Source organism: Lissotriton vulgaris, chromosome 8, assembly GCF_964263255.1.
Source record: "Lissotriton vulgaris chromosome 8, aLisVul1.2, whole genome shotgun sequence".
NCBI lineage: Eukaryota > Metazoa > Chordata > Amphibia > Caudata > Salamandridae > Lissotriton > Lissotriton vulgaris.
Window position 1 is genome coordinate 1,572,340,054 of NC_141696.1, and position 25,283 is coordinate 1,572,365,336.

General features: G+C 46.5%; 1 protein-coding gene across 2 annotated transcripts in view; it reads right to left on the reverse strand.

Annotated features, from left to right (window-relative positions):
• Positions 1 to 25,283, reverse strand: part of LOC147700447 (pregnancy-specific beta-1-glycoprotein 7-like) — a 449,496-nt gene that overhangs the window by 359,554 nt on the left and 64,659 nt on the right. For both annotated transcript variants that reach the window (XM_086935860.1, XM_086935861.1), the window contains exons 3-4: positions 14,905 to 15,144; positions 1,328 to 1,567 (exon numbers count right to left, since the gene is read on the reverse strand). In XM_086935860.1, the coding sequence (XP_086791986.1) occupies positions 1,328 to 1,567; positions 14,905 to 15,144 (480 nt within the window). The remainder of the gene's footprint in view (positions 1 to 1,327; positions 1,568 to 14,904; positions 15,145 to 25,283) is intronic.

The window sequence follows — 25,283 nt, forward strand, 5'->3', positions numbered from 1 at the left end:
TCCTGCGCATATCCTAAATACCGTAAAGCATTTAACTACATCCTACTGCCAGCAAAGGCCTGTACCTGTGTATACATGACAGCCATTTTTTAGGCACCCTGGCCCTTTTGCCCGCCTAAGATTAGAATCACTGGCTCCCCTTCCGCGTGTATTCAAAATCTCCCTCTCCCTCACATGCATAAACCATGGAGCCCTCTCCCTCTGCACGACCCCGCTGTGAAAGGCAACTCCCCCCCCTTGACTCGCACAAAGCCCCCTATTCCATCTCGGAGAGGCATCCTTTGCCTTAGCAGACATAGCCCTCCCCCAGCTGCGCCTGACTGCCCCCGCTCTCATGTACGGGTCATAAGATCTCTCTCGCTCTCTGTGTGACTCTGTCCTTGTGTCCACCCTGGCTACCCTCCCTTCTCCTCACATGAACAAGTCATACAGCTTGTCACTTATGCATTACGTGCACGGCAGCCATCTTAGATATCATGGCCTCCCTGCCCACGATCGATCACCAGCGCGCCCCTGTGACCCAGCAAGCATCCTCCGCGCACCCTGGCTCCCCCTCCCTCCTCTTTATGAGCATAACCCTTCTGCATGACCCTGTCCTTGGGAAGTCACGCCAGCGCCTGACCAACACCTCCTTTCCTCTCATGAATGCCCCTCTGTTGATAAACCTCCCCTCTGCGCTGGATTGTTCATGCGGCATGAATACCACTCCATTTATGACCCCTCACCCCGTGTCCGACTGACCACACATGTCCGAGGCCATCGCCTGAGCCAGGAGATACCATTTACTGCCCTTATTGTATGAAGTCACTCCTCTTCAAAAGGATCCTCTATTGGTCTTAGCCACCCCCACCCCTTGGGCTATGATCAGGCGTACACATCCTGCAAAACACTCAGTTGCGTGATTGACCTCCCCTCTTATCAGCAGGTCAAGGGCCCCCATTGTGAATGTATATGGGTAGGATCACCACGAGGATTATGGGGATGTCTTTCCTTTTGCGTCACACCGTTCTGATTGTGTTATCATGTGTTCTGTAGAGTATAAAAAGCCAGAGTCTCAGCTCACTTGTTAGAGCACCTCCCGAAAGACACTGTGTTTCGTGTCCGAAATGACTGGCTCTCCTCATGAGTAATAAACTCTGCTCTTGATTCCTGCCTCCAGCGCCCGTCTCTTTATTTTGGTAATTACTCAACATGGGAACCAAGGCGGTTTGCGCCAGCAGCCTGGGCATCGATGGGAAGATGGTTTGCAATTTTTCACATACCTTACTCTGGAATCCCATCCACATCCAAGCTCAGATACCCAAAGTTACACAAATGTGGTTCTTACCCATGCAGGTGATGGTTGTGCGGTTGCTTCCTCCTTCGCTGATCTGGTTTCTTGCGGTGCATTTCACCTCAATGAACTCATTCCCTATTGGAATTTCCAGAGATGAGTTTTTGTTGTCTTCCTCTTTGCCGTTTACGGTCCAGGAGAAGGAGAGATCCGTCCCATTGGCCACGCGACAGAAGAGCTGGACTGTGCCCTTGGAGCTGCACTTGAAGGCCACTTCCGGTACTGACACAGGATCTGTGAATTCATAAGAACAAAAGAAATGATCTTGGGGTCTCTGGATGGGACCATCACTGAGAGAGATCTGCTGATGGGGGGGTTTATTGCACCACTTGGACCTCGTGAACGCGTGCAGGCTTCTCGGGTGGATCAAATATTAGCCCAGTCAGCACTCTTGAGGTCTCTCAAAGGTTGGAATGGGGAGAGTGAGGTGCTCAGCCTAACCCTTGACCAGTGTCTACATGAACATAACAAGCCGGGCAGAGGGAGGCCTGAACTATGAACTCCACCTTCATCAAACTGAGTTGATGCCAAGCAAGAGTCTCAAGAGACAAGTATCGAATGGCACCCATGTCAAGGCTGTCACTCTATCACTACTCTCACGGCGTCGTTTCTGATGGTGACACTACCCACATGTGATGCTCCAGCCAGACCCTTAGCCAGCGTTAGCACTGGCGCCCTGCACACCGGCTCGCCTACTCCAAGGACCCAGTGGCCTCATCCTTCCAATGCATCCATCTCTGGGTTTGGAGTTGGAACTTTATCCAGGCCATGAAAATAAGACCCTCCTTCAAGGAACCTCGGGTACAAGCTATACAAGCCTGCGCTTCACACCCACCGCCACAGGGCTCCGCCCGGTACATTCTGGTTACAGGGCCTGGCTTTCAGCCGGACTTTGAACTGAAGGCCACAGCATGTTAGCAGCTTCACTGATGATACAATAGCATTATTTGTGACATCAAATCACCATCTGAAAGTGTTTTGACTCAACACAATCAGCCTCCCCTTGGTATTCTTCCAAGATATACAGCCTTATCTCTGACAGAACACAGATACCCTATGATCTGGCATCCTTCTTGCCTCATTCTTCACACAGTGAGGACCAGTGTAAGGCCTCTTACGCCCATCACCCCTCTGAGATTTAGATTCTGGCATTATATAGAAAATGTCCAAGACAGTATGGCGTCAGTGTATAGGTAGATCTGGTCTTCTCACCCCACGTCACTGCACACCACCTGTGTGAGGGGATCTTGGTGAACCCAAGCCGCTAAGGGCTCGAATGCCAACACGAATATCACAGGGGACGCCCTGCCATGTCCCCTTTTGCAGGGCAAAGACTTGGGACACTGCATTATTAACCCGCACTCTTGCTAGTGGGTCCCGATATAAACGCTTCACTCAGCCACAAAATTTGGGCCCATGGCCCAGTCTTGCAAAGGCTGTGAAGATGTAGTTCCGTTCAACTCTGTCGAATGCCATTCTGGCATCCAAGGACATAAGCACGGCCTGTTGAGCGCGGTGCATGGCGTTCATGTGTAACGCCCAGTAGAGGTGCTGTAGATATAAGCGTGTCCCCCTGTGTGTCATAAAGCCGGATTGATCTGGATGGACCATTGAGGTGATCAACCTCCACAGCCTGGTCACCGGGCCCCAGCCAGCACCTTGGCCTCCACATTAAGCAAATATATGGGTCTATTGGCCCCAAAATGGCCAAGATTTAATCTATTGTTAAACTTACACTGACAATGGATTCTGGACACAAAGGTGTCAGATCTGGGCTAACCTGGACAGACCCCCCCCCCTGACTATGATACTCATCAGACCCTCAGAAGTCAAAACACACCACTGCCACCCCTTGCTGAATACACCAGACCTGCACATAGCTACTCTCCCATTCAAAGGCATACTTCTGGCTTACCATCCATCTCCAGAATTCCCTTCTTTTCTATTTCCTTTCTCTACTCTTTTCTTTTCCTTTCCTTTTTTTTCTTTCCTTCTCTTCTCTTCTCATTCTATTCCATTCTTTTTCCCTTCCCTTTCCTGTCCCCGCCCTTCCTCTGCCTTCTCATTCTCCTTCCCTCCCATTTCCCTTCCCTTCTCTTCCAATTCCCTTCCCTTCTTTTTCCCTAACGTCCCATCTCTTTTCCCTTCCCTTCCTGTCCCTTTCCTTCCCTCCCTTGTGCTGTTCCCTCCCCTTCTTTTTCCCTTTATCCCCCCTTCTCGTTGTCTTCCTTTCCCTTCACTTTACCCTCTCTGTCCTTTCCTTTGTGTATATTTTCATATCTCTTCTACCTACAATCCCTATTCCACCGATAAACCCACCCCAAATGTCCCTGGTCTGAGCTGCACCCTCTCTTTGCTTTACATCTACCCCCCTGTTCTATGTATAGATGTGTGTGTATCTGCTCCCTGCACTTCAGAAACCTATCTCACCCCCTGCTCAATGAGCACCTGTGCCCCTGCCTCCAGGCTGGCCTCTCACCCCTGACACTCTCACCCCCTTCTCCATGAGCACATGTGCCCCTGCCTGCAGGCTGGCCTCTCACCTCTGACACTCTCACCCCCTGCTCCATGAGCACCTGTGCCCCTGCCTGCAGGCTGGCCTCTCACCCCTGACACTCTCACCCCTGCTCCATGAGCACCTGTCCCCCTGCCTCCAGGCTGGCCTCTCACCCCTGACACTCTCACCCCCTGCTCCATGAGCACCTGTGCCCCTGCCTGCAGGCTTGCTTCTCACCCCTGACACTCTCACCCCCTGCTCCATGAGCACCTGTGCCCCTGCCTGCAGGCTGGCCTCTCACCCCTGACACTCTCACCCCCTGCTCCATGAGCACCTGTGCCCCTGCCTGCAGGCTGGCCTCTCACCCCTGACACTCTCACCCCCTGCTCCATGAGCACCTGTGCCCCTGCCTGCAGGCTGGCCTCTCACCCCTGACACTCTCACCCCCTGCTCCATGAGCACCTGTGCCCCTGCCTGCAGGCTGGCCTCTCACCCCTGACACTCTCATCCCTGTTCCATGAGCACCTGTGCCCCTGCCTGCAGGCTGGCCTCTCACCTCTGACACTCTCACCCCCTGCTCCATGAGCACCTGTGCCCCTGCCTGCAGGCTGGCCTCTCACCTCTGACACTCTCACCCCCTGTTCCAGGAGCACCTGTCCCCCTGCCTCCAGGCTGGCCTCTCACCCCTGACACTCTCACCCCCTTCTCCATGAGCACATGTGCCCCTGCCTGCAGGCTGGCCTCTCACCTCTGACACTCTCACCCCCTGCTCCATGAGCACCTGTGCCCCTGCCTGCAGGCTGGCCTCTCACCCCTGACACTCTCACCCCTGCTCCATGAGCACCTGTGCCCCTGCCTCCAGGCTGGCCTCTCACCCCTGACACTCTCACCCCCTGCTCCATGAGCACCTGTGCCCCTGCCTGCAGGCTGGCTTCTCACCCCTGACACTCTCACCCCCTGCTCCATGAGCACCTGTGCCCCTTCCTACAGGCTGGCCTCTCACCTCTGACACTCTCACCCCTGCCCCATGAGCACCTGTGCTTCCTGCCTGCAGGCTGGCCTCTCACCCCTGACACTCTCACCCCCTGCTCCATGAGCACCTGTGCCCCTGCCTGCAGGCTGGCCTCTCACCTCTGACACTCTCACCCCCTGTTCCATGAGCACTTGTGCCCCTGCCTGCAGGCTGGCCTCTCACCTCTGACACTCTCACCCCCTGTTCCAGGAGCACCTGTCCCCCTGCCTCCAGGCTGGCCTCTCACCCCTGACACTCTCACCCCCTTCTCCATGAGCACATGTGCCCCTGCCTGCAGGCTGGCCTCTCACCCCTGACACTCTCACCCCCTCCTCCATGAGCACCTGTGCCCCTGCCTGCAGGCTGGCCTCTCACCCCTGACACTCTCACCCCTGCTCCATGAGCACCTGTCCCCCTGCCTCCAGGCTGGCCTCTCACCCCTGACACTCTCACCCCCTGCTCCATGAGCACCTGTGCCCCTGCCTGCAGGCTGGCTTCTCACCCCTGACACTCTCACCCCCTGCTCCATGAGCACCTGTGCCCCTGCCTGCAGGCTGGCCTCTCACCCCTGACACTCTCACCCCCTGCTCCATGAGCACCTGTGCCCCTGCCTGCAGGCTGGCCTCTCACCCCTGACACTCTCACCCCCTGCTCCATGAGCACCTGTGCCCCTGCCTGCAGACTGGCCTCTCACCCCTGACACTCTCACCCCCTGCTCCATGAGCACCTGTGCCCCTGCCTGCAGGCTGGCCTCTCACCCCTGACCTGTGGACTGAACCATGATCGATGAGGGGGTTATGGACGGAACCAATGCAAAGTTAGGGGTCATTTTACACAACCCGTCCATGCCCTGGAAGGGAAACATATCCCGTAACTGGGTTACCAGCAATGTATCCCATCTCCATTGCATTGCTAACACTTCTGGACATCATCGGATGGTGTTCGTAAGGCGCACGCCACCCATCGGTGTCCATAAACAGCCTTCGCTGCCTTTGCTTTGTGCTGAAGACCGGTGTAACCAACGCTTCCATGGGGTATGCTGCAACCTCTTTGGACAGGTTGAAAATATTAGAGAAATGCACTCACGAATGGCAACATTGGCTCTGTCATTTCTGCAATGTTTATGGAATGTTCCACATTGGGGTTACATTGTCGTGTGGGTTGGAGTCAGAGGTCTTTCTGAGTCTTAGGTAATGCAAACACTTTTTGGATGGGTGAGAGAAGGGAATGAATCCTTGACAAGACAAGAAAAACCCCAAGATATTTGGATTGGAACAACTGCAGGATACCTCGCATCAACAAGACCACCATGGGAGGCAGATCCTTCTCATACCTGGCTGCTAAAACATGGAACTCACTCCCCACTTACCTTCGCCTTACCCAGAACCACCTAGCATTGTAAATTGTAATTGTAAATTGTAAATTGTAGTGTCTTGTAAAGCGCACTGCTACCCGGAGGCCTCGTAGCGCTATAGACCGCTGGGGAACCCGTCCTGGCTTTCCCTGTGAGATAGTCCCTCCTGGGGGTCTCCAAGGTGAAACCAGGCATCCCCGGCGTTTGTGTGGGGCCGTTGTGGAGATGAGGCAAGCTAATGCCCAGAGTTGCCGAGTGTGCTCCCTGGTCGGAGAAGGCACCGATGCGAGAATTATCAGTCCGCTGATCCTGGTCCAAGACCCTGCCGCGTCGGGAATCGAACCCTGGTCCCGGGCCGTTCTCTGCACTCGGGTCTGCCGCCTCTAACCAGTGAGCCACACATCAGAAAGCAACTTAAAACGTGGATATTTGACAAGTAATCCTCCTCCCCTCCCTAAGCGCCTTGAGACCCTCTGGGTATGTAGTGCGCTTTATAAATTCTTTGACTTGACTTGACTTGACAGGAGAGTCGCTGTTTGGAGGAGTAAGTCAAGTACCACGAAATCTTTTTAATTCGGATACAGTTTCGGGCTCAAATGGTGGATGTTTGTACATGAAGGACCTCATTTATGAGAAATGACGCATCGCTGCGTGAAAGCAGCGACGCGTCACTTCTCAGTGCGCACTCCTTGCGTCATGATTGATGCATCATATTTATAATATGACGCATCATGTCGCAAGGAGTTACCGATACGTCAGAATTTCTGACGTATCTGTAGGCGCAAAAGTGACGCATTGCTGGAGTGTGTCACAAAAGTGACGCATCTCCAGCAAGGTGTACTTTCACATGGGGCAAGCCCCTTGTTGTTAGTGTCTGCATCAGTCTTACGCCTGCCATGAGGCAGGTGTAAGATTTTGACGCATTAGCGTCCATGAAATGACGCAGTGAAATCTTATAGATTTCACGGCGTCACTTCCATGACCCTTTCTTGCGTCAATACGCCCCCCTTGCATACATTATACCTGACGAAGGTATAATGTGGAGCAGGGGTTTACAAAGTGACGCATCTACCTAGATGCGTCACTTTGTAAATATGGCACAACAAGGCACATTTATACGCCACTGGTGCGTCACAAAAAGTGACGCCCCGGCGGAGTAAAAGTGATGCAAGACCTCATAAATGAGGCCCAAAGTATTTAGAGGGGGCTGGAGAAGGAAAGGTAGGTTTCTTGGTGCATTTCGAATAAATTAAAAAGATGTAAAAAGAGTCACAGAACCAAGTGCTATAATCTGGGATAAATGAAAGAGAATTTTACAAATGGGTTGAGTAACCTTTCAGGATGGAAAGTGTCAATTGGGCCAGAGACTTCTTGATTGTGGGGGAACCTGTGGTGATGCTGGGTTTTCAGGACATGTTCAGGTCCAGGTGCATCTGGGGTTCCTACTGTTTATGTGGGGAGAACAACTTTATGTCTCACTTTTATGTATCTGTGCACTCCTAGGTAACTTTACCAAACTTTACCGGTAGAATGTGATATATTTCTGGTCTTGATCATTTCATTTGAGGCTCAAGGCTTTGAAGGACTGTCACAAATAAAATTGCAATTGATGAAGAATCTAGATTTTTGGGTGAACACAGACAGTAGTTTCTGGTTCCTAAAGTGCAGGTGGAGTTGTCACTGTCAGGTAAGTGAGATGCGTAAAGAGAATGATTGATGTTGAAGGCATAAGCTTTCCTACTGAGGGAATTTAACAGATCAGTTTGCAGGCTGCCAATGACCCCGGGGCCTTATAGTGTCTATAAATTTTTTATTTCAGGAAGGAGTTTTGCTTGAACAGGTGTGGGGCGTTATATCTCCAAGGAGAGGAGATTCATTGATGACCACAGTGGAAGCCTGAATTTATGTATCAGTCCAAAGGTTTTGATAAAGTTAGATGCCATCCTTGTTGGCTAGGGAGCTTGAAGAGGTACAAAGATGGAAGGCGAGCAGTGGTCAGTTCAGGAGAACAAAGGTCACACACCGCGCTTGAATACTTTTCTGGGAGAGGTTCTGGAGGGAGTTTGCTGTGAGAGAAGAGACCTTGTTCAGTGTTTTACCAGAACAATGCCGAGGCTTGTGCTCTGCAATGAGGCAAAATGACACCCTAGAATCCCCATGGGACCCGCAGGTCTCAAGACCTCCAGAGTAAGCAGAGGGTCAGTCAGGAGAAACGAGGTTGCACGGATGTTTGAAAGGTGCGAGGACTTTCCTTTCAGCAAAGTCCACCCATGAGCGACTCTCCTCCGCCGGTAGCGAAGGAGTAAAGAGGCACATGTGCACCCCTTATGTCTCCCCCTCAACTAGAGACCCCTCATATGCCACCTGTCCTTTGATTCGCCTTCCACTCTCAGAGCTGTGCCCAAAGATGAGGACTGAGCTGTCTGCTATTGTAACTCAGTCAAAGCTCTTTTCACAGGGGACCTTTGCAAAAGGTCTCAACAAAGCCCCTCCCTTCAGTATTTCAAATCCTAATATATACTTCCCATGTTCTCACATTCTGCTCTGGTGAGATTGTAAACATAGATCTGGCCAACATGAGCCCTTCATGGCATATTTCAGAGCCTGTAACAGGAGCCAAGTAATGACGTCATCCACTTCAGAAAGTGGGGAACAGAAATCCAAGATATGTCCTGCTTTCACACTCAAGGCCAGGAAGGGAGATGCCAAGATATGAACCGTCACATCCCGGGCCTCAAAGAGCACACTCTTCCCCCACACTCCTGTCCAGGGACAGAAAAGATTCTTTCAAGATTGTGAATTGTGAAATCATCAGCCTAGTGAGTCAGTAAAGATGCCTGTATACTCTTGAAGAGACAGATGACACGGAGTGAAACCCTGCAGTGAGTGGTTGTGATTTTCACCATGGACATTACATGGGAAGAATGAGGGGTCAGGCTTGCAGAAGATGGTTGGAGCACTGTACATTAAGGATGCCCCCCTACACTAGTTTGGGTGAGAATGGACTGTTCACTTAACAGCCCATTCTTTGTTTATGCCACAAAAACAGTCACGTGGGCTCCTCAGTGGTGAATGGACCATCCGGAGAAACACCTTGAAAGTCACAAAGATCCATCACTCCTTTCAGTTACAGTTAAGACACTTCAGTGTCTCAGGTATCTATCTTGGTCTGCAGTTGCCCTTAGAACCGGATATTTTATTACCTGCATTAATTTTTGTTACACTCCACATCTGAGTCAAAGTTATAAACTACACAGTAGAAACTTTAGCTGTGTTTCCAGGATTCCCTGCAGCTTGTCTGAATATTAACAAAAAAAATAGAGAGACCAGATTCACAGGAGAAATTGTAAATCCACTCGAAATGGTTTTCGACATTTGTGGGTGTAAATTTATGACTTTTTGGAATTCATAAATAATTCACAGAGTGTTTAGGGGAACATCTGGGAAGCTGCAGCAGATGTGGGTGACATCTAAACGTCCAGGCTTGATTCACACATAATAGGTCTGATTTACCAATGAATATACAGGAGTAAGACAGCTTTTGTGAATAAACTTGTCTTAATCCTGGGAAGTAGTCAGAGAATTCTGTGTCAATCAGGCCTGATATGGCGGCATAACTTACATCGAAGACAGGAGTAAAACACATTTACAAACCCATAACCTCAGACTGCTTACCACTGCCTTCAGAACATAACCTCAACCTCCTTGCTGGACCCAGAGACCCTGGGGCCTTACATATGAGGCCCTTATTCCACTGCTGCGTCACTTTTTGTAACTCTGCTGTGGCGTAAAAACTGCACCGCACTGCGCCACATTCACAGAGTGAGGCATCTAGGCAGATGCGCCACTTTGTAACCCCCTGCACTACATTATTCCTGCGTCAGGTATAATATATGCAGGGTGGGCGTTCCAGCGCAGAAAAGGCTCGTGGAAGTGACGTAGTGAAATCTAAGAGATTTCACTGCAGCACTTCTATGGCCTCGGTGCATCAAATCCTGAGGCAGGCGTAAGGAGTGAGGCAGGTCATTTACATGGGGCTTACCCTGTGTGAAATGTCACATTGTTGGAGTTGCGTCTGTTTCCAGACACACTCCAGTAATGCTGCATTTTAATGCCGACAGATACATCAGGATTACTGACGTATCTGTCAATCCTTGCAAAATGGAGCGCCGTACAGTAAATAAGACACATCTTTGGTGTCGCACGGAGGGCACACTGAAAAGTGTTGCACCACAGCGATGCAACACTTTTCATAAATGAGACCTATATTCTACATTACTTGATCCTTTATATCCATAACCGCAGAATCCTCATCATGGCCTACAGACCCAGAGACTCTGCCACCTGTACCTACAAACCCATGACTCCTCGGTTACAGACCCCTCACTGCAGACTCTTTTACTCGACACACAGACCCATAACCTATGACTCTCAACCTGGACCTACGAACCCATAACCTCAGTCTATTAACCTACACCTACACCTACAAACCCATAACCTCAGACTCTTAACCTGCATCTACAAACCCATAACCTCACTCTTAACCTGCACCTACAAACCCATAACCTCAGACTCTTAACCTGCACCTACAAACCCATAACCTCACTCTCAACCTGGACCTACGAACCCATAACCTCAGACTCTTAACCTACACATACAAACCCATAACCTAAGACTCTTAACCTACACCTACAAACCCATAACCTCAGACTCTTAACCTACATATACAAACCCATAACCTCAGACTCTTAACCTACACCTACAAACCCATAACCTCACTCTTAACCTGCACCTACAAACCCATAACCTCAGACTCTTAACCTGCACCTACAAACCCATAACCTCAGACTCTAAACCTACACATACAAACCCATAACCTCAGACTCCTAACCTGCAGCTACAAACCCATAACCTCAGACTCTTAACCTACACATACAAACCCGTACCCTCACTCTTAACCTGCACCTACAATCCCATAACCTCACTCTTAACCTGCACCTACAAACCCATAAACTCAGACTCTTAACCTGCACCTACAAACCCATAACCTCAGACTCTAAACCCTTCACCTACAAACCCATAACCTCAGACTCTTAACCTGCACCTACAAACCCATAACCTCAGACTCTTAACCTGCACCTACAAACTCGTAGCCTCAGACTCTTAACCTACACCTGCACCTACGAACCCATAACCTAAGACTCTAAACCTACACATACAAACCCATAACCTCACTCTTAACCTGCACCTACAAACTCGTAGCCTCAGACTCTTAACCTACACATACAAACCCATAACCTAAGACTCTAAACCTACACATACAAACCCATAACCTCACTCTTAACCTGCACCTACAAACTCGTAACCTCAGACTCTTAACCTACACCTACCCCTACAAACCCATAACCTAAGACTCTCAACCTGCACCTACAAACCCATAACCTCAGACTCTTAACCTGCACCTACAAACTCGTAACCTCAGACTCTTAACCTACACCTACCCCTACAAACCCATAACCTAAGACTCTCAACCTACCCCTACAAACCCATAACCTAAGACTCTCAACCTGCACCTACAAACCCATAACCTCACTCTTAACCTACACATACAAACTCGTAACCTCAGACTCTTAACCTACACCTACAAACCCATAACCTCAGACTCTTAACCTACACATACAAACCCATAACCTCAGACTCTTAACCTACACCTACAAACCCATAACCTCAGACTCTTAACCTGCACCTACAAACCCATAAACTCAGACTCTTAACCTGCACCTACAAACCCATAACCTAAGACTCTCAACCTGCACCTACACACCCATAACCTCAGACTCTTAACCTACACATACAAACCCATAACCTAAGACTCTAAACCTGCACATACAAACCCATAACCTCAGACTCTTAACCTACACATACAAACCCATAACCTCACTCTTAACCTACACCTACACCTACAAACTCGTAACCTCAGACTCTTAACCTACACATACAAACCCATAACCTCAGACTCTTAACCTACACCTACAAACCCATAACCTCAGACTCTTAACCTACACATACAAACCCATAACCTCAGACTCTTAACCTACACCTACACCTACAAACTCGTAACCTCAGACTCTTAACCTACACATACAAACCCATAACCTCAGACTCTTAACCTACACCTACAAACCCATAACCTCACTCTTAACCTGCACCTACAAACCCATAACGTCAGACTCTTAACCTGCACCTACAAACCCATAACCTAAGACTCTAAACCTGCACCTACAAACTCGTAACCTCAGACTCTTAACCTACACCTACAAACCCATAACCTCAGACTCTTAACCTACACATACAAACCCATAACCTCAGACTCTTAACCTGCACCTACAAACTCGTAGCCTCAGACTCTTAAACTGCACCTACAAACCCATAACCTCAGACTCTTAACCTGCACCTACAAACTCGTAGCCTCAGTCTCTTAACCTGCACCTACAAACTCGTAGCCTCAGACTCTTAACCTGCACCTACAAACCAATAACCTCAGACTCTTAACCTGCACATACAAACCCATAACCTCAGACTCTTAACCTGCACCTACAAACCAATAACCTCAGACTCTTAACCTGCACCTACAAACCCATAACCTCACACTCTTAACCTGCACATACAAACCCATAACCTCAGACTCTTAACCTGCACCTACAAACCAATAACCTCAGTCTCTTAACCTGCACCTACAAACCCATAACCTCAGACTCTTAACCTGCACATACAAACCCATAACCTCAGACTCTCAACCTGCACCTACAAACCCATAACCTCAGACTCTTAACCTGGACCTACAAACTCATAACCTCAGACTCTTAACCTGCACCTACAAACCCATAACCTCAGACTCTTAACCTGCACATACAAACCCATAACCTCAGACTCTTAACCTGCACATACAAACCCATAACCTCAGACTCTCAACCTGCACCTACAAACCCATAACCTCAGACTCTTAACCTGCACCTACAAACTCGTAGCCTCAGACTCTTAACCTACACCTACAAACTCGTAACCTCAGACTCTTAACCTACACATACAAACCCATAACCTAAGACTCTAAACCTGCACATACAAACCCATAACCTCAGACTCTTAACCTGCAGATACAAACCCATAACCTCACACTCTTGACCTGCACATGGAAACCCAGATTCCTTATATGGGCCTACAGACTCATCGCCATAGAGTGTTATCCTAAACCTACAAATCCATAACCTCAGATTCCTTACATGGACCTATTAACCCATAACCCCAGAATCCTTACATGGACTTATTAACCCATAACCCCAGAATCCTTACATGGACCTACAAACCCATCAACTGAGGCTCTCAATCTGGACTTAAAAATCCATAACCTCAGAATCCTTACTTAGACCTAAAAGCTCATAACCTCATAATCCTTATGTGGTCAAACAAACCCCTAAACTTGGGGTCTCAATCTGGGCACAGAAATCCATAACCTTACATTCTTAATCCGGACCTACAAACCCAAAACCTCTGACTCTCAACCAGGCCCTACAAACATATAATCTTGGATTCCTTACATGTACCTCCAAACTCAAAACGATATACTCTTAACTTGAACCTTCAACCCCGTAGCCTCAGAATCCACTTACATACCCATAACCTCAGACACATAACCCAAATCTACAAATCAATAACCACAGAGTCCTTACATAGACCTACAAACCCATGATCCCTTACTCTTAACCTGTATATACAAACCCTAATTCTCAGAATCCTTCTGTGGACCAGTAAACCCATTACCTCTGAATCCTCACTTAGATTAAAAAACCCATAACTGCAGACTCTTAACCTGGACCTACAAACCTGTAACCTCAGAATCCTTACTTGGACCTAAAAACTCATAATCTCAGATTCCTTAAATGGACCTACAAAATCAAAACCATAGACTCTTAACCTGGACCTACAAACACATAATCTCAGAATTCTTACGTGGACCCACAAACCCATAACCTCAGAATTTGTACATGCACCTAAAAATCCATATCCCCAGAGTCTGTAGATGGACTTACAAACCCATAAATCCAGAATCCTTACATGGTCCTAGAAACCCCAAACCTCACAACCCTCATATGGACCAATAAACCCTTAGCCTACGAATCCTTATTGGACCTAAACACCATAACCTTAAATGACCGACCTGCAAAGAATGTATGACGTTACAACGCATACATTCACAAAGCATACCATCACAACGCAACTTTTACAACGCAGGAGCCATTACAACGCATGCCATTACAACGCATGCCATTACAACGCATGTAACGGCATGCGTTGTAATGGATCTTGCATTGTAAAAGTTGCGTTGTGATGGTTGTTTACCCCTACAAACATTAAAGCTCAGATTCCCTATGCGGTCCTGCAAACTCAAAATAATAGACTTCTAACCTGGACCATCAAACCCATAAAACATAACCTCAGAATCATTATATGGACCCATAACCTCATAAACCTTATGTGGACCTACAAACCCATACTCAGGCTCTTGCCCTGGAGCTGTAAACAGCGGACCTCAGATTCTTTACCTGGTCCTTAAAAATCTCAGCCCCACAGTCACCTTACTTGACCTCCAAACCCTTAACTCTCAGTCTTCTCTCCTGGTCGCAGAGACCCCCAACTCTCGCGCTCCTCACCTGGGCAGGTGATATCGGTGGGGTGGCTCCGCTTCTCGCTGATCTTGTTCCTCGCGCTGCAGGTCACATTTCTCAGGACAGACTGGTAGCCCCTCATTGTTTCCTTGGTGGAGGTCCATGACGGGGTCTTGTCTAGGCTCCAGGAGTAGGTAGGATCGGTTCCGTTTTCCACACTACAGGACAGTTGGACACGGGCTTTAGGCCGACAGGTGTAATTCAGCTCAGGGACGGACACAGGCTCTGAGAATGAGAAAGGTTACAGTATGTGAACTCGTGAGGTCTCTGTACATCATGAGTGGTAGCTGCTGCCTGCTGAAATGGGGTGAGCTGTCCACATGTGGTTTCCCACAGAATGAAACCTATGAGATGATTTATGTGCTAGTGGGAGTTTTTTTTTCTCATCTTTTGCTAGTCTCCTTTTCTATATCTTCTTCTTTTCTTTCTCTAAATTAGTTTCTCTCAATGTTTTTTCTTCTCTTTCCACCCAGTACATTCAGAAAAAACCAGAGACCATCACATCCGGTTTTACTCATACCCTGCAAAAATCCACAAGGAATTTGTGATTATTACAATTGTCTGAAACCTACTGTGGCCTGGCTGGTCTTTAAGGCAGGGCACGGTGCTTCACTGCTGACAAACTATATCCCTACTTCCACTAGTGGCTACGACTGCAGAGGGTACGGACAACCTGGAGTTATCCCAGCTCTGGGAGGATCAGATTTTATTGCATCCTGAGTATGTCGACTACTGGCATGGCAAAGGCACTGAGAAGGATCTTGTAGTTACTTTGATTCCCTTCATATGTCTATTGATAGCAAATCTCTAGGATTGAGAACCGGACACCACACTGCATGGCATCCTCTCTTTGAAATCATGACCAGGTGAGGCGTATTACCTGCTTGTTCCTAACTTAAGAGCCAGAGAAGACTTAATCTTTCCTGAGCCCACATTACTCATTTTTTATATCACCCTCTTGCTCATCTGTCTTTTGAGTTTTTATCCTACACCCACCTGGATGATAAACTATTCATTTAGTTGTAGTCCAACCTTCTGCAGCTCAGGCACAGCTTCAAATCTGACTTCGAGCAGTCTTCAGCTGGATGAGTCTGAATGACCCCCAGCTCAACGGCAGTAAGACTCGGGTACTTGCTGTTGACAATCCTAACACTTGATCTAATACTTGATGGCCAATTAACATGGCGCATCGAAGAAAACCTGCCCTTAGGAAATTAGATAGGATACAGCAAGAATTTGTTGTAATCCCTTGTCTAGAAAAAAATCTTTTTTTCTAGAGACCCCTCACCCACCAGGGTTGCCCCTAGGTGGCATGCTTCATCATTGGGGCTCCTCTCAATCCTCTACGGATCATGGTCAAAGGCAGGTGTAAGTTTCCTTATATCTAATGTCACTGCACTTGGAACCTATAAGTCAGCCCTCTAAAAGGCCTTTCAGTCCCAAAGGCTGGGTGCTTGGTTATGAGTGTGAGGGTGGCCCTGCATGAGCAGACCACCCCTACAAGCCCCAGAGTACATTCTCCAAGCTTTGTAAGTGAATCAGCTGTTACGATATAGAGAGGCCATGCGTCATTACGGGAAACATCCTTCACAACGTAACCGGTACAACGCGGTACAGTTACGATGCAGCTTTAACAACAAAAGTCGTTACAACGACTTTTGCTGGAGGGCGCTCGAGGATAGAGGATAGTTTAATTTGCTATCCAACACCTTCCCTACTATCCACGGGGACTGGTGTTGGAATAGTAAATTAAACTATTCACTATCAGCGACCCCCCAACGCAAGTCGTTGTAACGACTTGCGTTGTTAGAACTGCGTGTTAAAGGGACGCGTTGTAACGGTACGCGTTGTACCGTCATACATCCGAGAGGCTATGCGTCATTATGCCATGAATGATCCTGGGCATGTTTGGTATCAAACATGTTGGAATCATACCCCCACACCGTATCCGGTATTGGAGGTATGATTCCACCCACAGTAGGGCCCCTGCAGGGAGCCTTCCATGCTCCTGGGGCTGATCTTAGAGAACCTGACTGCAACCTAGGGCTGCTGCCGACCCCCTACATGGTTCTGCCCTCCTGCTGCTGGGCCAAGCTCAAGCAGGGAATATTGTGTATATGTCTGGCTAGGAGATACCGTTAAGTGTTAGTGAGTGATTGTAATAAATATCTGTCTTTATAAATACACTGAGCGGTTCTTTTTCGATTAACCTATACTGGCACTTTATATAACATCGTTTGGATGAACTACTATGTTTTTACTATTTCTTACATATAATTGTATTTAATTCAAGCATAATTTTATGGTATGAACCTGCAGAAACTTGTATGCACAGTTTTTAGATAACTGTTTTCATGTTCTTTGGTGCAATATGAAGTTTAAAATACTGTGTATGCACAACATACAGACCAGTTATGCATCAAATAATTATTTCTATCGATTTACTCGCTTTTATTTATTGAACAAATGCTACACAATGCTTTTAGGATTCAAGCTATCGAAATAAAGCAATTGATTGATTGATTTATTAGCCTATACTAAAGGATTAAATACTAGTAAACCGAGCTGCTTTGCACTCCGCCTAGATTAAGCCTTAAGGCTGCTCTCCACAGCTACCACTTTAGAGAGCTTTCTACGGTTATCTAAACCACTAAAATCACCATAAGGCTCACCTGGATTAGTACAGTGTGCTACACTTACATAAGTGAACACCATATGCTGACCTAGCTTCTCACATTGGTGGCAGCGGTGGGATTCAAGCTTGCACTGTTTTTTCAGCTAATCTGAGTTTGGTCTAACTGAAAAACCATCACTAACATTTAGTCACATATAATATTGTATAGACAGGTACGTTTTACTGAACTTTGCAGATTGGTTGTCAAGGGCCTAGCACACCCTTTTTCCAATCTTAGGATTTTAGTTCCCACTAGGTTAGATAGGTGCAACACCTCACTACATCTAGTATGTCTTTAGTAGTAGACGCTGGCGGCTCTCTGCCTTCTAGATATCAAGGCTTCAAGTTCCAGGTACTAAGAGCCCTGTGTCCCTCCAGAAAACTTAAGACAGGTGAAAGCCCTATCACTCCGCGCCTCTTAGAGGTGCTGCTGCAGGATGACCTCCAGGACCAAGTGAGTGGGCAAGGGGCAGAAGAGGAGACAGGAGGAGCCCCCTTCCTTGACCTCGATGTCTCCCCTGGGGAGCTCTGATCCCCCAGAGGATAGTGCAGATGGTACAGAAGGTGTATTTAGAAACAGTTCCCCCCATTTATTCCACCTGGGAGGGTACAGGGTTGGTAGAGGAGGGTAAGTCTTCCTCCGCAGAGTCCATTGCCTCTAATACTTCTGTAGGAACATCCGTCTCTGACAAGAGGGACAACTCCATAGACAGGGAGTGATGGAGCAAGGATTTGCACGTTACGCGACTTGCTTGTACTCAGGAACCTCGAATAACGTTAACGTCATAACCAACGCGTTTGTCTTATTAATATGTAAATGTAAATGTACAGGAATTTATATAGCGCAAATCACTGAGCGGTTTCTAAGCGCTTGCTTAGGGAACCCGTCCTGGTATTCCCCTGTGAGATAACCCCGGCAGGGTATCCGCAAGGTGAAAGCCAGGCATCCCCTTCGCGAGGGGCCGTTGTGGAGATTAAGCAAGCTATTGCCTAGAGTCGCAGAGTGTGAACCCGTGAATCGAGTAGGCACCGGAGCAAGAATTGTCGAGTCCATGGGCATTTTTTTTTAGGACTCAAGACCCCGCCGAGCCGAGAATTGAACCCTGGTCCTGGGCTGACCTCTGCTTCCAGGTATGCCTCCTCTAACCAGTGAGCCACACTTCTCCACTCATATTGCACTTTTACACTACACGGGGGTGTCCCAGCGAGGCTTGCCTATGTGTTTACTAATCCTAACTACGCTTGTATCTAAAATGGTCGCTGCTATGCGGGATTCTAGTCTGCGCATGCGTCGGTCATGCCCATGTGATGTGACACACTCGCAGTTCTGGAGGGAACTTGTCGCTCATGCGCAGTATCGCTCAAGATGGCTGCTTTGTTTCTCACATGCTCTTCGCTTGCACTGCTGCTTTTGCTCAGCCGTTTCGTTCTGCTTAACTCCTAATGCTATAGTTATTATAAAGTAAGGGATGTAGTATAGCCAATCATGGTATACAGTGTGTTCATTTTTTCTGTGTTTCTAAATTGTTTTCGCTTACTTTTCATGTATCGGTCTTTGCGGGCCTGGGAGAGGTGCGCCCTTCCATCTTTGAAGTCCGTGCAGTACTAATCACGTGATGAGGGAAAAGAGAGTCATGCAGCCGTGGAAATCCGCCAGCTGGCTGCCGAAGCTAAGATGCTCCTGGGAAAATGACCCGAGACCCAGCGAGAAGACTCAAAACTCATACCTGTATTTTGTTACATTGTAGTGTTGTAATGTGTGTGCTATTGTTTTCTGAATTTCTATGCCATGGGGCCATGGGAACTGGAATGTAAGGGGTGGGTTCGAAAATTGAATATTTAGTATGGGAAAGTTAAAATTATAGGTGGTGTCATGACCTAACCACCTCTCTTGTCCAATCCGAAGTTGGGGATCCTTTCACTTGCAACATTAGTTGGTGGTACACTGACCCGAAAACAGTATAACTAGCCTAGGTTTAGCTAGAGAAATTGTCCGACTTGTCCGAATAGCTGACCTGTCACTGACCCTACGAACTCTATAGGTGATTGATATAGAGAGCTGCGGGGCACTCTGTCCGTAATTTCCACAAACTCAGTCTGGGGTGGAAAAAAACCCTTAAGTGCTGGCGAAGGGAGATTCGAGAACCCAATCGGGGTTATTGGCAGATTCCATGCAGAGAGGGAGTAGCGCAGGCGTTGCATCCGAAGCTGCAGGTGTTGGTCGTACCCTTTGATGAGCCCAGTCCTGATCCAAATCCTGGGATGATCCTGTCCTGATTGTCCATGAGCTGTACCTGCTCGCCTACTGGCATCCTAAGTCCTTGAGGGTTCTTTCCCGCCTTTCCCAACTGACCCGTGGCCAGGGTAAGTCTCCGTCCTGTTCTAGGTAAATATATCCTGTGTGGGTGTTTGTCTATCTAAATCTTTTCTCTCTCCCGTCTTAAATAAAGCAATCTTGCCTATGTCAAATTTCTCTGTCATTTGACTCTCACGTAAGATATTTTTCTAGTATGTTCCATATTTTCCCTACCTTTAGTAAAACACTGAATTGCTTTGCATATCTAGTATGTTCCACTCTTACCCTCCCTATGGAAAATAATTACATCTTGGAAAGTATCGTTTTCTTCTAAATCACTAGTATAATTTAAAATCAGCATTGCTTAGTATGTTCCCTTTCTTTACCCGCCTTTAGCAACTTCGTGAAAGTCTGGTAGACAAAATTTAGCGTGTTTCTTATTTTTCCCCTTCCTTTACTTTCCGAGTTATAGATGATTCTTACTTTGATTCACAGCTATATTATATTTCTGATCTTAGTTATTGATGTTTTGATCTGTGTAAATTTCATTCTCATGGCATTGGAAGACGAAGATTAATTAGATAAAGGTGTTTAAAACTTCTTGCGTTTGTGGTTATTATAAAAGTGCAAACAAATTCAATGGTATATGGTATTTTTGGTTTGTGTTATCTTCCTACCCCCTGCTAGCTCCTGATCCGTTGAGATCTTAGGTACCTGTGACAAGGAGTGGTAAGTCAGGTACACGGAAACAAAATTAAGGAAACAAGAATTACTGATAGTGGTGTGTAAGTTACCTGACCAATAAAATATAGTGATAAATACGTTATGGACCCAGAAGTGCATATTTTGGTAAAATAAGAGTCGGGTGACCTGCGCGCTCTATCAGTAATTTTCTGGTAAGCAGTAGGATGGTTAGGACTAGTTGAGACAGGTAGATAGGTTAATTGTTGATAAACCGTGAAAAATTTGAAATGTGCTGCTAAAAATATTTTTCCCTTGAGATCGATCGACTGTAAAAAGTATTGCTTTAAATGTTTTGAAATTGTTTTAAAATTATATTTCATGAAATGCTGCTATATTAAGTGTTTATTAACCAATGGTTAGTGATTGTTATATGTTGTCTGGAAATTCCCCGGGGATAGAATAGCGGGTGGTGAGTAGAATCCACTCCGCAGAGAGGTCACTGGCTGTGAGTAAGATTAGTGCATGGTTAGGCAGAACTGGAAGCGCTAATTAGGATTTTCCGAATTAATAGTTGAATGAATGACAGCAACGGGTTCGCTGATGAAACTTCAGTTGTGATATTACCTAGTAAGGGTCACACAAGGAAGGAGTAGTAGGTTCTTCGGAGCTTGAGTGATAGCAAAGGAGTTCACTGGTGAAACTTTAGACTTAGTATATATCCCGGAAAGAGTGGATGAGTCAAAGAAGTAACAGGTTCTCTAATGCTTGTGTGAAGGGTAGGCAGAAGGGTCTATCCGTAGTGTATGAAAAGTAGACAGAAGAGGTTTACTTGCAGTAAAACAAATCTTTCCTTTTAGACACTCGAGTACAGTGGCGAATGTTATACGTTGTAAACTAAACTGAACACTTGCACTTTAAGAAAAATTCAAAGTTTCCGTTACCTTGTGAAGGAGGGAGTCGGTCGAGGAGCTGCGCTGACGTCACTCTGTGCCGCGCTGGTATTGGTCGAAACAGCGGGTGTGTAACGAAGCTAGTATTGTAAAGGAGGGGTGAGTGCCGGAGCGTGAGACCGCGTCTCACGAAAAAGGCCGTGCACCCATTGGTCGAAAATATTTGCAACCATAGTGTTGATTGGTGGTTGAAAAACTGAAAGACGTGCTAGCATTGGAAAGGATTTGTAAACAAAATACGTAGTTTAACGCGAAAATTCTGGTTACGAAGTATATGTGGTATCCCGAATTTTTACCTGATCCACGACATTTAGGTTTCCGTAAGGATCAGATGCTAAGAGGCAGACCTTACAATATGTATGGAAGCAAGAGGAAAATGACTTTCGTAGACAAAGTCAAGAATTATTTCAAGAAAGATAAGCCCATCAAAACTAGAGAAGGTGTAATTTATCCACCACCTAATGCTCCAGCATCATTTATGATGTTTGACAAAGGGTATCATACCTGTGTATGGTTGTAAAATTGGGTAAAGTATACCGAAGACGATGGAATCTTAGCATTTCCCCTAGATGATACCTTTAATAGTAGAATTCTGTTTAATTTAAGGACCTGAATGAATGACTTACACCCCAGACCAAGATTGACGCAATATGAGGCTTTAGAAGAATGGGAGATTGAGGCTTTGGAGCGAGATAGACCCAGAATGGATAAGGGACTAAGTAAATGGTACCCGAAAATGCAGAGAGAGACCAAAGAGAAAAAGATGAAACAGTGGAGACAGAATATGATGGTTGAGGGACTATTTCCAGTACTTCCTATAGACAAACCTGTAGGAGGAGAAAGGACAGAGAAAACCCGACACTTAATGACTATGGGTGATTCGGAAGATGAATACCTGGAGGATTTATTAATGAAAAATCCACCACCATATGATGAGGATTCTTGGTCACTGAGCTCGAAAAACCCATTCTCCAGACATCCTAGAAGTAGAAGGGCCAGTGAAACAGATACAGCAGGTATAGGTAATAGGCATAATAGTAAAGATGGATTTTGTAGGCCTGATACAACTGTCCCAAATTATAGACCATTCGGTGATGAGAGATCAGGTATGACAGTCCCAACTGCCCCGAGTCTGTACCCTCCTTTAGTTCCACAAGTAATACATGACACATCAATTGAAAAAGTTTTACACGAACGAGAAAAGGAAGCCTTAAACAGCGAAATGAACTCATTCAGACAATAGCCCAGATAAATCCCAGTCCTGAAGCCCTGACAATTCCAGTAACTATTGGTCCAGTTGTTCCTCTTTATGGGGATAGACAGGCTAGTCCAAAAACCTCCAGTTATTACACCAGCTGTAGCGCAGCCCAGAAAAGAGCCTCTCATAGTTGATGATCAGACAAGTGAATGCGAATCTGTGATCTCCTTGATGGATCTGCCCATAAGGGAACCGGAAAGCAGTGTACCACGGACGAGAACTCAGACGAGTGCAAAGGAAATCCTGATAGAAACAGCTTCAGGTACTCAAAGCGCCACAGTAGTGACTCAGGAAGAACTAGATCGATAGACTCGAGAATTGGAAAAAGAAACTCCTCAGCCCAAACCATTAGATATTTACAAGCTAAGAATAGAGTTGGAAGAACTAATGGCTGGAAACGTGGGACTAGACAGATTGAACACCCTTAGTGAGGAAGAATTATTATTCATCTGCAAAAGTATTACCAGAACTACCAGAGTGTTCCATGAGAAACTAATGGACACAGCAGCTAATATGGGAATAGATGTTAGCAGATCCAAAGTATTACAAAAACCCTATAGAGCAGAATTTTCGGACAAAGATTTAGAAAACATGAATGTGTCAGGGAAAAAGGTACAGATAAGAGAATTGCTGAATCTATTACAGAAATGGGGAGATTTAGAAAAATGGAAAGCCAGATGGGCAAAGAAAAAGGAAGACAGTAAGGCCAGACAAAGGACTTCTGAATATGTTCTAAAAGAAGTTGATAAGGCAGAGATTTTGTATCCTATGATAGAAGTGCCAGTTGGGAAATATGTACATGTACCATGGTCCCGACAGGATATTGTGTCATTTAAGAATGATTTTCCGAAATTACGAGAGAAACCTGTAGAGTGGTATAGACAGGTTGAAAGATTTGTAAAAGTTCAAAAATGTCTTTTGAAGGACCTAGATGGATTCTTCGACATTGTAGTTCCTGTAGATTTATGGACAGAATGTAAAATTGCAGTTGATTGGCCTAGTGAGGAGTATGAAAGAGACTCAAGAACCGGAGCTCCCTCCCCGGAGGTGATGAGACAGTATGACAAGGTAATATTGTATTTAAAAGGAAAAGTGCCAGCAAAAGAAACTGATTGGACCCGCATAAATAGAACTACCCAAAATTGTGATGAAACTGTTCACTCATATTATGAACGACTGTTACAACTGTTCAAAACTTACAGTGGAATCGATAACATTGAGATGAAGGATATGACCCATTTTATCTATCGATTCGTGTTAGGGCTAAGACCCGAGATTTCACAGTGGATTAGAGATAATAAAATCTGTTGGCAGGGAAAACCTATAGATGAGGTCCTGAAATACGCCAAGTATTGTGAAGATGAGATGGAAAATAAACAAAAAGCACTAAAAGAAAAAGTCATGAGGGAACAAGTGAAATTGGCAGAACAACAAGAAAAGCAGTTAGGTAAAATGAATAATAGTACCCCGAACACAGGCTCTGGGGGAGGAGCGAAACCCCGAGTAAAAATGAGTCGAGAGGAAGCCAGAAAGAAATTCCCCTGTCACGGGTGCGGTCAGATAGGGCACTGGAGAGACGAGTGTCCCATGCTACAGAATGGTAATGTGCAAATTAATGATTTAAATCCACAGGTGCAGAAAGAGGGGCCACGAAAGAGCCAGCAACAGGTAAAACAGAATCAGTTACCTCGTGCACCTAGACCTAATTATAGGAGCAAAGCTCAGCAGAATGAGGAGGTCGAGGTATGGGAAGGAAGGGAGGATAGAAATGCAGCAACTTTGCAATTCCTGTTGAATGATACATTCCTCTGTGATGAACCTTACTGACGGGGCCTGAGGGGGGAGGACGAGGAGTGCGTACTTGGCGCCTCCTTACCGGTAGACCAGACAGGGCCATACATTGAAGGAAAGGTTGAAGGAAATGACGTCACCTTTTTGTTGGACACTGGTGCTACCCGTTCTACTGTGAGAACAGCAGACGTTCCAAACCTACCCCTCTCGGGAGAAGCAATCCAAGTAGTGGGTGTGTCTAATCAGATAATTAGTACCCCTGTAACCGAGCCCATGGAGATCTCAATAGGGAATTTTAAAGAGATGCACAGATTTGTCGTCTGTGATTCCAGTCCTGTGAACTTATTGGGACGTGATTTGCTGTGCAAAATGAAGTGTACCATCTTTTGCACGCCAAAAGGCATTGAAATTCAGACCCCAGATGAAGACGGACTGTACAAATTAATGTTAATAAGGCCTGACTCAGAAATAAAAAAATTAACAATACAAGACTTACCTGAAGAGCTACAACAGACAGTGAATCCAGAAGTGTGGGATTTCACTGGAAAAGATGTAGGATTGATAGCAAATGTAGACCCGATTCAAATAGCCATAAAAGCAAATGCAGTCTACCCAAATACCAAGCAGTATAAAATGAGTGCAGAAGTGAAAGCCGGAGTTGCCATTGAAATAAAAAGATTGCTAGAAGCAAACATCATACAAGAGGTAATG